This window comes from Stegostoma tigrinum, chromosome 18 (genome assembly GCF_030684315.1).
Source record: "Stegostoma tigrinum isolate sSteTig4 chromosome 18, sSteTig4.hap1, whole genome shotgun sequence".
NCBI lineage: Eukaryota > Metazoa > Chordata > Chondrichthyes > Orectolobiformes > Stegostomatidae > Stegostoma > Stegostoma tigrinum.
The window spans coordinates 45,584,763-45,600,064 of NC_081371.1; the positions used below are offsets into that span (position 1 = coordinate 45,584,763).

Consider the following 15,302-nt stretch of genomic DNA (forward strand, 5'->3'; position numbering starts at 1 on the left):
TTGTACTGATGTAACCTTCTTCATTGTCCACTACACCTTCAATTTTGAAGTCATCTGCAAACCTACTAACCATACACCTTAAATTTGCATCCAAATCATTTATAAGAATGACAAAAAGCAGTGGACCCAGCACTGATCCTTGTAGCACACTGCTGGTCACAGGCCTGCTGTCTGAAAAGCAACCGTCCACCACCAACCTCAAGCCAGTTCTGTATCTAAATGGCTAGTTCTTGCTCTATTCCCGGTGATCTAACCTTACTAACCAGTCTACCCTGAGGAATCTTGTCAAACACCTTACTGAAGTCCATATAGATAGCGTCCACTGCTCTAACCTCATCAATCCTCTTCGTTACTTCTTTTAAAAATCTCACTCAAGTTAGTGAGACACGATTTCCCATGCACAAACTCATGTTGGCTTTTCCTAATCAGTCCTCGCCTTTCCAAATACATGAAAATCCTGCCCCTCAGGATTCCCTCCAACAACTCACCCACCACTGAAATCAGTTACACCAGTCTATAGTTCCCTGGCTTTTCCTCACCATCTTTCTTAAATAGTGGCACCATGTTAGCTAAACTCCAGTCTTTTAGTACCTCACCTGGGTATTGATGATATAAATATCTTAGCAAGGAGCTCAAAATCTCTTCCCTTGTGTCCCACAGCGTTCTAAGGTACACCTGATCAAGTCTCAGGGATTTATCTACCTTTACGCATTTTGAGATATCTTGCACTTCCTCTCCTGAGATCTGGACATTTTTCAAGATGTTGCTATTTATTTCCCCACGCTCTTTATCTTCCATATCCTCTTCCAGAGTAAACACTGATGCAAAATTCTTGTTTAGTATCTCCCCCATCTCCTGCGATTCCGTACACAGGTGACCTTGCTGAGTTCCTAAATAAAATTTTGCATTCTCAAAGCTGCAATCACCTCTTCATATTTGAAAAATCTTGAAGTGAATGATTATAACGGGAGGTTATACTCCAGAAACAGCTGGTGAATAACAGAACTGGAGCAAATCATAACACATCTTTGTTACCATTTAGAGTTGCCCATTAAAACAAGGCTCCTCCTAACCCAACAACCAGTTTGTCTGTTTATTGCAGCATTATTTAATCACTAGTTACTGCCTATATCAAAATGCACAGAAGTGATTGCAAAAAAACATTTCTACACTTTCCAAACATCTAATGCAAACATTTAGTATTTATTGCCCTGTAAAATGCTTGTTCAAAAGAGGCCTATGACACAAAGTATGCAAAAGGCTATCGAGGTTACATAGTACATCTGTTAAACCAGTTTTCATCAGGGACTACACTGTCCTCCTACATGCAACATTACTAAAGATACAGCAGATTCAAAGATTTAGTCAAACTTCTCAACAATCATTTGCTTAATCCGTCAACTTTTTACCACTAAAGTCATTAGGATAAGTTCTGGGATAGGAAGAAAGTGTATAATGTGAATAGGCTGTATCGCAACATTGACAGTCCTGTGAAAATGTTAACTTTTGCTGTGTGGGATATTTAAGGGTCAAGGGATGGACTCAAACATGAAATATTAGAGAGAAGAAACAAGGTGCACGGAGAACCAGTTAAAGCAAGTAGCCTGAGAGTTAAAAAATATTTCAGGAAGAGGAGGAAACAATGAGCAAATGCAAATCATCTAGGGTGTGTCTGCATGCACCCCAGACTGTCCACATGGTTGACAGCTGCAGGTGCAATCTGCCTTGTGAGATTATGATATGGTGACAGTGACAAGCCTGACTCAAAATGGGAAAATTAGCAGCTGAAAACTGGTACAGAAAAGGTATTCAGGAACATTAACCACAAATTTCATAAATATAATTTTGGAATTATATCTTTAAATTAAATACAAGTGAATGGAGTCATGCAATTTGCTCTGTAGTCTGCCTGACAGTGGCCTGGTGATTTGATAGTAAATACAAGCAAAGTGCTGCAGAAAATAAGCAGGTCTAACAGGCTCTAAGAACACAGCTAACACTGAGTCGAATAGGAGTAGTGTTTGAAACTCAAGGAGGCTGGAAAAGTGATGAGTTTAATGTTATTTAAAAAAAGGGATGGGGGGGCGCAACAGGGCAGGACTTATACAGTTGATGGTAGGTCTCTAGGGAGTGCAGCCAGACAAAGAGACGTTGGGTGCAGGTGCGTAGTTCCTTGAGAATGGAGTAGCAGGTAGACAGGGTGGAGATGGCAGCGTTTGGCATGCTTGCCTTCATCACTCAGAATATCTCAAGTAGGGATGTCATATTGAGGGTGTACAGGACTAAGCTGAGGCCACTTTTAGAATACTAAATAGAATCCTGATTAGCTTTTTTAATGGAAAGATGTTATTATATTTGATTTGGCACAGAAAAGATTTACAAGGATGTTGCTGGGTCAGGAGGGTTTGAGTCATAAGGAGGGCTGAATAGGCTGGAGCTCCCCCCCCACCCCCCAGAGCACTGAAGGCTGAGGGATGACCTTAGAGGTTTATAAAATCATGAGGAGCGTGGATAGGGCGAACGGCCAAAGTTTTTTCCACAGGTTGGGAAGTCCAAAACTTAGAGGGTATGGATTTAAAATGGGGAGAGATTTGAAAAGGACCTGAGAGGCAACTTCTTCATGCAGAGTGGTGGGTGTACAGAATAAGCTACCAGAGGAATGGTTGGAGGTGGGTACAATTACAATATTTAGAAGGCATCTGGAAGGGTACATGAGTAGGAAGGGTCAAGAGGGATACAGATCAAACACTGGCAAATGGGATAAAGTCAAGTTGAGAAGTCTGGTCGGTGCAGGCGAGTTGGACCAAAAGGGTCTGTTTCCATGCTGTATGACTAAGTGGAATGAACAATAAAAGGTGCCTAGAACAAAAGGCAAAGAGTGCTAACATTAGTAAAAAAAACATATAGATATGATCAGATGCAGTTGAAATGTGTTAAATAACAGAATATGTGTAATCAAAGAAGTCAAAGTTCATGAGCTTAAATTTTTGAACTCAAAAAGTTCTGAAGGTTGTAGAGCTAAAATACATAAAGACATCAGTTCTAAAGCAAATTAACACTTTCTGAACATTTGCATGATTAATATTCAAATTTCCCTATCAACTTTTGATTCCAACTGACCAAAGCCAGGTCCTGTTCCAACTTAATAAACTTGATATATACTTGATTGGGTCTCGTCTCCTTTCTTGATCACTTTTAAGCCTGTTATGATCACTGTTCCCCAAATGCTGCCTTCTTCCCGAGAACGAGACCGAACACAACACAAACGCCATTAAGAAGGGAAGACCGCTTAGAAAAACCAAAGTAGCAGAAAAAGCTCAGCAGGTCTGGCAGCATGTGTGAAGAAGAAAAGAAAAGCAGAGTTAACACTTCGGGTCCGGTGACCCTTCCTCAGAGCCTCGAAAGGTCACTGGACCTGAAATGTTAACTGATTTTCTTCTTCACAGACACTGCCAGACCTGTTGAGCTTTTCCAGCAACCTTCTTAATGCCCCTGATTGACAGTACCTGCAGTTCTTTCAGTTATCTTATACTCTATGCCTCTATTAATAAAATCCAGGGTATTATACGCTTTACTAACTTTTCTTTCCACCTTCAATGACCTACGCACATGTGCACCCCGATCCCTCCACTCTTGCACTTCCTTAAGAATTATAACCCTTATATTGTTTCTCTGTGTATTTTTCCTACCAAAATGCATCACTCCACTCTTCTCCACATTCATCAGCCACCTGCCTGACCAGTCCACCAACTTGTTGTGGGATTTTTTTTTTGGGGGGGGCTGCAGGTGCAATCTTGTCATGGGGTGGCAGTCAATTGGAAGGTACTGATGAAAAATTGCAGATTGCTGCAGTCATAAGGCACTGAAACAGACCCTTCACTTCAACCAGTCCATGCCAAACATACTCCCAAACTATACTAGTCCCACCTGCTTGTTCATGGCCCATATCCTGCCAAACCCTTCCTATTTGTGTTCTTATCCAAATGTCTTTTAAAACAGTGTAACTGTGCCCACATTCACAGCTTCCTCAGGAAGTTCAGTCCACATGCAAACCACTCTGTAAAAACACGCCCTTCAGTCTTGAAATTCCCCATCCTAGGAAAAGACACCCATCTGTACCCATCAAGATTTTATAAACCTCTATACAGTTGCCTCTCAACTTTCAGGGGAAAAAGTGCCACTCCATCCAATCTTTCTTTATAACTCAAAACTGTCCATACCCAGCAACATTCTGGTAAATCTCCTTTGAACTTTCTCCAGCTTAATAATATCCTTCCTATAACTGGGCAATCAGAACTGGACACAGTACTCCGACAGACATCTCACCAATATCCCATACAACCTCAACATGACTTCCCAACACCTATATTCAAAGAACTGAGTAATGAAGGGAAGCATGCTAAACACTTTTTTGATCACACTATGTGTGACGCAAGCTAAGAATTATGCACCTGAACCCCTAGATCCTGCCCATTTGCTGTACCAAAACGCAATACTTCACATTTGTCCAGATTGGTCTAATGAGGAAAGGCTGAAAGACTTGAGGCTGTTTTCGTTAGAGAGAAGGTTAAGAGGTGACTCAATTGAGACATACAAGATGATCAGAGGATTAGATAGGATGGACAGTGACAGCCTTTTTCCTCGGATGGTGATGGCTAACATGAGGGGACAGTTTTTAAATTGAGGGGGTGATAGATATAGGACAGATGTCAGTTGTAGGTTCTTTCCTCAGTAGTAAGGGCGTGGAATGCCCGGCCTGCAACAGTAGTAGACTCGCCAACTTTTAAGGGCATTTAAATGGTCATTGGATAAACATATGGATGATAATGGAATAGTGTAGATTAGACGGGCTTCAGAGTGGTTTCACAGGTCGGCGCAACATCGAGGGCATAAAGGCCTGTACTGCGCTGTAATGTTCTATGAACTCTATCTGCCGTTTTTCAGCTAACTGAGCCATTTGATCAAGATCCCTTGGAAATTTTAGAAAACCTTCTTTAACTGTTTACGATGCCACCAATTTCAGTGTTGTCCACAAACATATTAACTTTGCCTTTTATGTAAATGATTTGGATGAGAATAAAGATGACAAAGGGAGGACCCAGAACCGATCCTTGTGGAACACTGTTTGGTGACAGGCTTCCAGTCCAAGAAACATCTTGCAAATGGCAATACTGCTGTTACTGTGACTCGGTCAAGGAGTGAATGTTTGAGGTGGTGGATTGACTATCAACTAAGCATTCTATTTTGTTCTGCCACAGCAAGTTGTTGCAGAGTAAATGCCTCTTGATGGCACTGTTAGGGACACCTTACATTCAATCACCAGTAAAAAGATGAATAAATTAGGAGCAGAGGCAAGTCAATTAGACTCTCCATCAAAATGAGGTGGTGTAATTGGCTACAGAGGATTTGTCCTACTGTTGTGGAGAGCATACACCCTGGGCAATTTTCTATGTGGCTTTTGATATATGTTATAGCTACTGAGCAACTTGGCCTCAGAGCACAGCTAGTTGTGGAACGCAAGTCTTCAGTAATGCAGCAGGCTCACATCAGGATCTATAGCCTTTGCTTCCCAGTGCCTTGAACATTCCTTGAAAAGTTTTGCAAAGGAAGGGATAAACAATGACAGCCATTTTAGCCTACAACAGTTTCGAACATTTGTAAACACTTGAAATGTCACAGCATACAAAGCCACAGGAGAAGTACTGGAACATGGGATAAGAACAAATGGATATTTGATTACTGGAGCAGACATGAGCCAAACGGTCTTTATCCCCCCCACCCATGTTCTATAAACTGAGTAATCTTGAAAACAATTAATTAGCATTTGGAAAGTATGGGCTAATAAATGAGAGCCAATACAGACTGGTCAAAGCCAAAAACTTTGTCTGACAAGCTTAATGTTCTTTCCTGCTTGGAGAGGATGAAGGTAGGTACGTGGTTAGTAATTGCCAATTCCCTTGAAGTTCCACATGTACAAAGTACCACACAATAGGCTTGTTAAAAAAAAACTTCCAGGGCTTAAAGGAACAATAGCGAAACGGTTTCAAAACCGGCAAAGGAATAGGAAGTAGTATGGTCTCAAAGACAAAAATTCCAGACACTTTCAAACTTTGATGACATGAAACTCGAAATTATGGTAAGGACAGTAACAGGCTTTTGGAGAATTGATTGGCTGAATTTTCAATGGGGTGGAAAAACTGAGACCAGAGATGAGTGAAACACAAATGTAGGGCAGGTTGTGAATGCTGTTTTAAATACTGGGAATGATGAACCTCAGTTACATGAAGTGGTTAGAGAAACTGGGATGTTCTCCTCAAGGCAGAGAAATTTAAAAGTAAATGTGCCAAAACCATTCATGAATTTGAAGAGTAACAGGAACATGGTTTCAGGGGAGGAGGTCAGGAACCAATACAGACTGTATTAAAGGATACTAACAAAGAATCAGAGGAAAGTGCAGGATTCCTGTATTTGAAGAAAATAAATTTATAGAATTTGGGCTAAGAACAGGAGAATGGAACTAAATTGATATCTCTACAATAAAAAAATCTCCGGCAGAGACACAATGGGCCAAACTGCTACCTCTGTGTCGTATTATTCCATGATTGTATAAAAACTCATCTAATACACAAGCTACAAGATTTTATGCATTTGACAATGAATTTGTCACACCACAAAATAATACAAAGTGCCACATGATTTCTACGTCAACATTCTATGACAGTTTAAGATAAAAATTGAGAATGTCTGGAAAAATCAAATACTACGGAAAATAAATGAAAAGAAATTAAGCAATGAACAAAGCAGGTACCAATTTTTGAAACAAGTTGTTCTGAAACTGCCCAACATCTAACTGCAGGGCAAATGTATCTTGAGAATTACTTCTTTGACTTACCAGTTACAAGTGCAAGTCGTTCTATTCCAGAAAAGTCAGCATGTTCAATAGCCATAACACCTGCCGCACCAAACAACTGTTCAGGGTAATTATAAATGAGCTGCCTGAAACAAAAATTGAAGGGTATTCACAAACAGTTGCAATAAACTAAAAAGAAAGTCAGCTCATTTATCTAAAACTTTTGAAATATAACAACTCTGAGATTTCAGTACTACCTATTGATAAAACAATTAATTCCATGTTTCAGAATGCGATCCACCTTTTCTTTCATTTTTTCCTTTTCAGCCAGTTCAATTTCTGCAACTTTTGCAGTAGAATCTACCCGCACTCGGGAACCAAATATCTGTCAAAAGATAAATCCAGTCAAAAGTAATTAAGGAATTCTAATTATGGCACAGAGCAAAGACCAGTAAAATTACTTAAGGGTGACAGAAAATGAACATCCAAACAATCCATACTCACCTTAATTTTATCTGTATCCATACTAGTGTTTGCTATCAGAATTTTTGCATTTTCCATTCTTTTGGGTTGGTTAACTCCAATTTTCTTATCCAAAAGAAAGCCTGCAAACAAATGTACATACTTCTTACAAGATTTAGACAATCTTGACAATAATTTATATTGTTATTCTAAGAACTACACTCTCCGTAGAACACCATTACTATTTATCCCCCAAAAAGTCATTTATAATCATACTGTAAAAATTTATAGCAAGGTGACAAAATGTATTCCATCAATTATCACAAGTGAGCACAATGAAAACAGTTATACTGATGACATATTTAATGCCAGGTTTAAAAATAAAAAAAAATTGTGCAAATCATTTCCCTCATTTGTGTAACACAGCAATAAACAGTCAGCTATAAAATACTGTAAACATAATATACACCACTGAGTGCCTTTAAACCATACCAGACAGATTCCAAACTCTGGTAACAAGAAAGCCAATAATGGATGGTAAAGAAAGATAGGAGACAACTTTGTGGAAATCCACAAAATGTATCCAAGATATTATATAATCTGTGGTTGAGAGTGAATCATTTCGAAGTGAATTGTGTCTGGATTGTAGCAACAGGCATTTCAAATGACAATGGTTTAATTCTTTTTCAAATTCATCACCCAAACTCTACCTACATTATCTTGATGTAACATTTTCTAATGAATTAGGAGATAAAAGTTACCTTCATCCAGGTAGGAATCAACTAAGCTCCCTCCAAGTTTCTTTATCACCTGAATAGCTTCAAGATTACCAGAGCCTTTCAGTCTGACCACAGCTTCCACAGCCAGACGAGAAAAATGATCTTTATAATGAGTAAGCAGTTTGGAAGAGAGTGTGGTTCTGGCAATATTCATCAAGTCTTGATAGAATTTAGTTTCATCATCCCTGACAATTAAAAAGAGTCACAAACATGACAATCACAAGAAAACACAATAACATAAGTACTCTAATTTATTTCTGCAACCTCATTTCAATTCTTTCAACTACATAATTATGCAGAATGATCTAAAAGCCCACAATTAAGATCGTGATTCATGAAGTAAATAGAAAACATTTACATTGGTTGTTAAGTGACAACATTTCTAAGCATGAAATACAAAGACTAGTGACAAGATATATGACAAGTAACATTCACCCCACCAAATAATAGTCATGCTTGTGAATTAACAGTGTGCTAATTTGAAAGATCAGAGTTACTGAAACACTAGACTTAATTTTGCAATCTTGCACAAAGATGACACAAAGCTGGGTGGCAGAGTGAAATGTGAGGAAGATGTTATGAGAATACAGAGTGACTTGGACAGGCTAGGTGAGTGGACGGATGCATGGCAGATGCAGTTTAATGTGGATAAATGTATGGTTATCCACTTTGGTGGCAAGAACAGGAAGGCAGATTACTATCTCAATGGAGTCAAGTTAGGTAAAGGGGAAGTTCAACGAGATTTGGGTGCTCTTGTACATCAGTCAATGAAAGCAAGCATGCAGGTACAGCAGGCAGTGAAGAAAGCTAGCGGCATGCTGGCCTTCATAAGGAGCAGAGAGGTCCTTCTGCAGCTGTACAGGGCTCTGGTGAGACCGCACCTAGAGTATTTGGTCTCCAAATTTGAGGAAGGACATTCTGGCTATTGAGGGAGTGCAGCGTAGGTTCACAAGGTCAATTCCCAGAATGGCAGGACTATCATATGTTCAAAGATCGGAGCGACTGGGCTTGTATACGCTTGAGTTTAGAAGGATGAGAGGGGATCTGATTGAGACGTATAGATTATTAAGGGATTGGGCAATCTGGAGGCAAGAAGTATGTTTCCGGTGATGGGGGAGTCCAGAACCAGGGGACACAGTTTAAAAATAAGAGCTAGGCCATTTAGAACAGAGTTGAGGAGAAGCTTCTTCACCCAGAGAGTGGTGGATATATGGAATGCTCTGCCCGAGAAGGCAGTGGAGGCCAAGTCTCTGGATAGTTTCAAGAAAGAGATAGATAGAGCTCTTAAAGATAGTGGAATCAAGGGTTATGGGGATAAGGCAGGAACAGGATATTGATTGTGGATGATCAGCCATGAACATAATGAATGGTGGTGCTGGCTCGAAGGGCCGAATGGTCTACTCCTGCACCGATTGTCTATTTGAATTATAATAAAGAAGAATTAAGGTAGACACATTTTCTAAAAATACAATCTTGAGGTTGCCGCTGTTTTCCCTCTATGTGAGATTGGCAAACAGAACCACAGACTATAAATTAGAGTTATTCCATGGTGATAAAAATCTTACTTTTTTAAATATAGAAAATCTGAACTAGCTGAGATTTCTCTTGGCATCACTATACATACGAAATCACATACGTAGTTCAACACTGAAAATTTGGGTCCAGATTACTTAACTTTACACTAAGCATTTTTAAAATACATTATTTTGGATCTGGTATATTAAGACTCAATTAGTGATCAATGGATTTCCAACACTTCAGAACTGAAAATTTGTCAAAGGTGTAAATTTTTTTTTTTTTTTGCTTTTAACATTCAGCAATGCTTTGAATCAGAAGCAAGCTTTGTGCAATTTAATAAGGAAGGTCCCTTTCCTTTGATACCTTTTAATAATGAACACAATATAAAATACCTCACCCATGATCCACTGCAGCTTTTTTCAAAGCATCCCTTGCTGCTTGGGTTGCTTTCCTCCAGCCGGCAATGATTGTCTGAGGATGAAGCTTTTTAGCAATAAGTAATTCTGCTTCCTAAGGGGAAAGAAATAGCCATAAAAATCAATAGTGTCTCAAAACAAAATTAATTTCATATCAATTTTTATTGACAGCTAATCAAGCATATTAATATGACATTCTCAATGCAGTAACTGATTGGATTATTTGTTTGGAAGCAGAAAATGATTCAGAAAGTGAACAATCCATTAATTAAAGGCTTAAGACAGACTGGAACATGAGCTAACATTCAAAAGGAATTAAAACAAAATTTATAAAAGTGTCCCTTTGCAGTAAGGATGTGATTGTACATGACTTCTTTTAAAAAAAAGGATACGAGCAGATGTCCAAACAATATAGAAATTGAGCTTTGTCTGTAAATTCAACACAACCAAAACATTATATTGGTGCATTAATCAGATTCACATTGCAACAATGGTTCACTCTTAACGTTTCTAAAATTGATAAGACACAATGTGGAGACAAATGTGAATTATGAGAAAGACTCTAGCAGCAGCATCTTGTACGTCCTCTTGTGGCATACGTAGAATTGCATCTGTAGATTAGCGCAAGGCTCTCCAACGTTCCTTTTCGTTGGCTTAAGTAAATGTACTCAGTTACTATAACCATTACAAATAAATTAAAGATTTACATTAAGGATACTTAATCGAAAGTAAATTATATACCAAATGCAATTTGACATTTCTTAAATGCCTTCCTATTCTAATGAAATTGTACATTACTCTAGTTACACCCACACAAATCCAACAATCTACTAGTGTCAACAAAAATAAATTTCATTTCTTTCAGCCCAGTCGCAATTTTATTGAAAATTGTTTCTCGCTAAATGAGTATAACCGAGATCATCAGCACACCCCAAGCTGTTTCAAAGCCAAACTAGAAAGTGGGCTCTAAAAATAACAATACAAATTACCATTAGTATAATCTTATTGGTCTCTGAACAAACGTTAGCTCACGCACCAGAATGCTGAGTTCTTCAGTCTTGTACATTCAAGTGAACTGAGAGAAACTCAGAAAAATGATAGCTCGTACAATGCAATATTTCCTTTATTCTGCATATATTATTTCGCTCACTGCTTGAAAGTGGGGTCACAGCACCACTATCAAGCCATACCTGATAACTTAAAACTCCATCATCTTTCTCAAGTTCATGTTTCCCAGCAGCTTTTGACTTATGATCATGTGATCACTGCCTCCTTCTAATCAAGACCACTAACATCAAAACTGCCTGACAGCAGAAACTCCAAATTTTTTTTTGTTTCTAACCATGTTCCTAAGCCTCCATCATGCCTTCGAGTCACATTAACCAATCAAAAAACCTGGAGCTTCAAGACCACCTGCACTTCAACTGCTGTCAAGTGAACAACACACTTGACTTTGCAGTGTCCGGCTCTCCTTCTGGCTTTTCCATCCTTTTATAGATACTACACAATCACATCCTAATTCATTTGGAAGGATCCACGAAATCCCCCCGACTGCTTGCTCCATCAATGCCCTATTATCCCAGTTTCTCACAGAAACTCCTCTCTGGCAAAATCTGCTTCTCCCAGATCTGGTACACAATCATTTTTCTCCACAAAAAAATGTATTCTAAAATCTACCATGCTTCCCAACTACCAACGTCAGACCTCCCCCTCTCCTCCAAACTATGAAAAGAAACAGTATCGACATATACACATCATATATAAATTATCCTTTATTGCTTCTTATCGGAGACCCTCTTAACATGGTTTGTGCAGAGCACAGGTCCTTCCTATCCACTATTATTTCCCTCCCATCTGTAAAATCCTGCAAAGAGTATCAACTGCAAAGTGTTTCCTTTTACTATTCAATAAAATCTATTTAAAATTTCATGCTTCCATGCAAAGAAACACTATCCTTGCAATTCGGAAAATGTAGCAACTCAGACAACAAAATTTGAAATAACCCATTATCTACTCAATGTTTCTGTATTTTATTCTGGTTGATAAAAACTGATTTTTATAATTGAAAATTAATTTCCTTAACTCCTCACTTTACAGCCAAGATAACAAGCAGGCAAGTACAATACAATCAACTGTTGTAAGAACACAAAAATATTATTCTCTTTTGACATATCCCTGCAATTAATTGAAAACATTTCACTTACTCTCAAGAGTTCAGCAGCTAACACTGTCACAGATGTAGTACCATCTCCAACCTCTTCATCTTGTACCTTGGACAGCTCTGTGAGTAAGAAATCAGTCAAACCATCACCATTACTAACTCTCCAGACAGCAATATTATTCAGCCAAGATAATAATTGCTCTTTCTTCCTACCAATTTTACCAAAATTGCAAAACTGCCAAGCTCCAACATAAAAAGGTCCACACTAAATAACCAAAGAGAATGTTATGTTAAATTAACTTATGTAAATTTAAACACAGCATGCCAGTGTTGCCTTCAGAAATAAATAAACATAATATATATCTTATTCACCTGTCACTGAGGTTAACTGCCATGGGTGCACGCTCAAATACATTGTACCTTTGGGGAGAATTTCCAGCAAAAGTTCATCCAAAACCTTCAAGTTCATCCACTCGGTTTGAAGTGTGTGTACGTCAGTATATTAGAAAGCAACAGCATAAAGCCTAGGTCAAAGAAATCTTCAACAGCCTAATTCATAGCTCTACTCAGCGGCAAATTAAGTTGATGGCCAACAGAACAGATGCATTATTTAAAAAGTCCTTTCCTATTCTAATTTGACTCCAAATATAAAATTTCAAGGTTTACTTAAATTCCATCCACACATCTGATCATTTGTTAACTTACCAACCAAAATTCTAGCTGCTGGGTTATCAACACCTATAGCTTTAAGGATTGTTGCTCCATCATTGGTCACTGTCACAGAGGACTCTCTTCCACCACTCAGCAATATCTTGTCCTAGAACAGAAAAATTAATTCCTTTGGAGTGGAATAGAAATCACTTAACTCTTACAGTGTGCAAACAGGCCTTTCGGCCCAACAAGTCTACACCGACCCTTCGAGCACCCCACCCAGGCCCAGCCTCTATAACCCACCTAATCTACACATTGTAGGCAATTTAGCATAGCCAATCCACCAAGCCTGCACATCTTTAGACTGTGGGAGGAAACTCACACAGACATGAGGAGAACGTGCAAACTCCACACAGACAGCTGTCCGAGCCTGGAATTGAACCTGGGTCCCTGGTGTTGTGGGGCAGCAGTGCTAACCACTGAGCCACTGTGCCACCAGTTTCAGAATAAATATTATCTTAACTACGAAGCACCCACCAAAACATTCTTTCATATAAATCTCCAATGATAAAATTAAAACAACAAGGTAAATTAGATAGCCTATTATCTCATTTAAAGTGTAGATTACTCAATTTACATTCAAGTTTACAATGTTGGAAAGTGTGAATTTTGCTACTTACCATGCCTTTTGGACCCAATGTACTTTTAACCAAATCTCCAACTGCAATGGCACCAATAAAAGATGACTGAAACAAATCAAACACGTGTTGAAAATATATTGTCCGATGCAAACCTTTAATTATACTTGGCTACGTTAAAAGGAAAAATATTCATAGTTTGAGTTCCAGTGATCAATTCCATTCTAGATCTTATCCACTTTCCAACACACCACAATAAAATGCATGTGATTGTCAAGTAAATTCAGATCTCAGTGAAAATTGGAGGATTTTCTTAAAGTAAACGACTAAGTTTTTTTGATACATCATGGTGGGGTACCATGAACTAAACAAACCTCCCTGGACCAACTGCCCCCTGGGTGACCTGAACAATAATTCCCCAAGTTGCGCACATGCACAATTACGTTGAGATTGTGAAGGCATGAAAAAGACTTCTCATAAGCTACTCCCTTCAAAGTACCGTACATTTGAGGCTGTGTAAAAATGGAAAAAAAGGTATTAAATGCCAAACTGAACAAAGTGAAGCAAAGAAAATTTAAAGGGACCATTGCTTCAAAATGTCATCAAGGACTGAAAAAAGTTGAAGCGCACAGAGATCAGCCACCTACAATAATGAAAATAAATACAAACCTTCAATTAAATCAGACAATGCTGATAAAGTTATTCACAAGAAAGAAAAATATGAATTAATTTTGAACCCCTACTGATATTTTCAGCTAACTACATCAGCCCGCTGATGCTACAATTTTGGTTTTAAACATTTTCTAGATGCATTATTCCAAAATGTCAATATGAACATTGAAAGGCTATTAATTTAAGCATTATTACCAGACGGGCTGTCTCAGCTTTTTCTTCATCGGCACCAGCTTTGAAGATGTTCACAGGGGCAAATGAAAGGGAAGCCTAACAAAATAATTAAACTTCAAATTAATATTGCAAATTTCAAATGAATAAAACCAGTACTTTCAAATTAGTAAATTACCATAGCCAAAGCATTTAAAAAAATTTTCAAATACAGAGCACTATCTTAAGTTGAAAAGTTGAACCATCTTTATTTGCACTAGAACTACTGTATTTGCTTGAACAACAAAAATTTGACATGCATGCACTTGATTGAAGTGCGGGAATTTGAGGACTTCCAAATACTTAAGCTACAGGGCTCAACGGAACATAACTGGACAACTCTAGTCATAACAGCACAGCAACTTCACTAAGTTAGTAAAAACACAAAAAATAAAAAGTAATTTCATTATCTGCTTTCCATCATGAGGTCAAACTCTCATCTCAGCTTTTATTACCCTAAATTTTCTTTGAGCTGGGTGCTCATCCATAACTTGGCAACCCATTTCTTAACTTAGAACAAATACAGATCAGCGATAGATGTTACAAGTCCATAATAACACACACTTAATCTGTATGTTCAATTCTCTTAATCCTTCATTCTCCCCTCTCTTAGCAACCACCTCAAGCCTCCTGATATAAAAAAGGACATAACTGCATTAGAAGCAGTTCAGAGAAGGTTCATGGCACTCATTGCTGGGACAAAGGGCTTATTTTGTGAAGAAAGGTTGAATAGGTTGTACTTATAACCACTGGAGTTTAGAGGAACGCGTGGCATCTTAATGATAAACAAGATCCATACAAGTAAGAGGAAGTATATAAAAAAAAGTTAAGGCCACAATCAAATCAGCTACAAAGATACCACAGGCTTAAGAGATCAATGACTTAGTCAAGCTCCAAATTTGTAAGTTCATAACCCTCAGAGAACTCAAATTATTCAAATTTTGG

General features: G+C 38.3%; 1 protein-coding gene across 1 annotated transcript in view; it reads right to left on the reverse strand.

Moving 5' to 3' along the window:
* cct2 (chaperonin containing TCP1, subunit 2 (beta)) overlaps positions 1–15,302 on the reverse strand; it is a 23,385-nt gene that overhangs the window by 5,218 nt on the left and 2,865 nt on the right. Inside the window, exons 2-10 of the mRNA XM_048549232.2 lie at positions 14,343–14,417; positions 13,518–13,583; positions 12,892–13,003; positions 12,230–12,306; positions 10,007–10,119; positions 8,074–8,276; positions 7,355–7,455; positions 7,108–7,235; positions 6,893–6,996 (exon numbers count right to left, since the gene is read on the reverse strand). Of these exons, the coding sequence (XP_048405189.1) occupies positions 6,893–6,996; positions 7,108–7,235; positions 7,355–7,455; positions 8,074–8,276; positions 10,007–10,119; positions 12,230–12,306; positions 12,892–13,003; positions 13,518–13,583; positions 14,343–14,417 (979 nt within the window). The remainder of the gene's footprint in view (positions 1–6,892; positions 6,997–7,107; positions 7,236–7,354; positions 7,456–8,073; positions 8,277–10,006; positions 10,120–12,229; positions 12,307–12,891; positions 13,004–13,517; positions 13,584–14,342; positions 14,418–15,302) is intronic.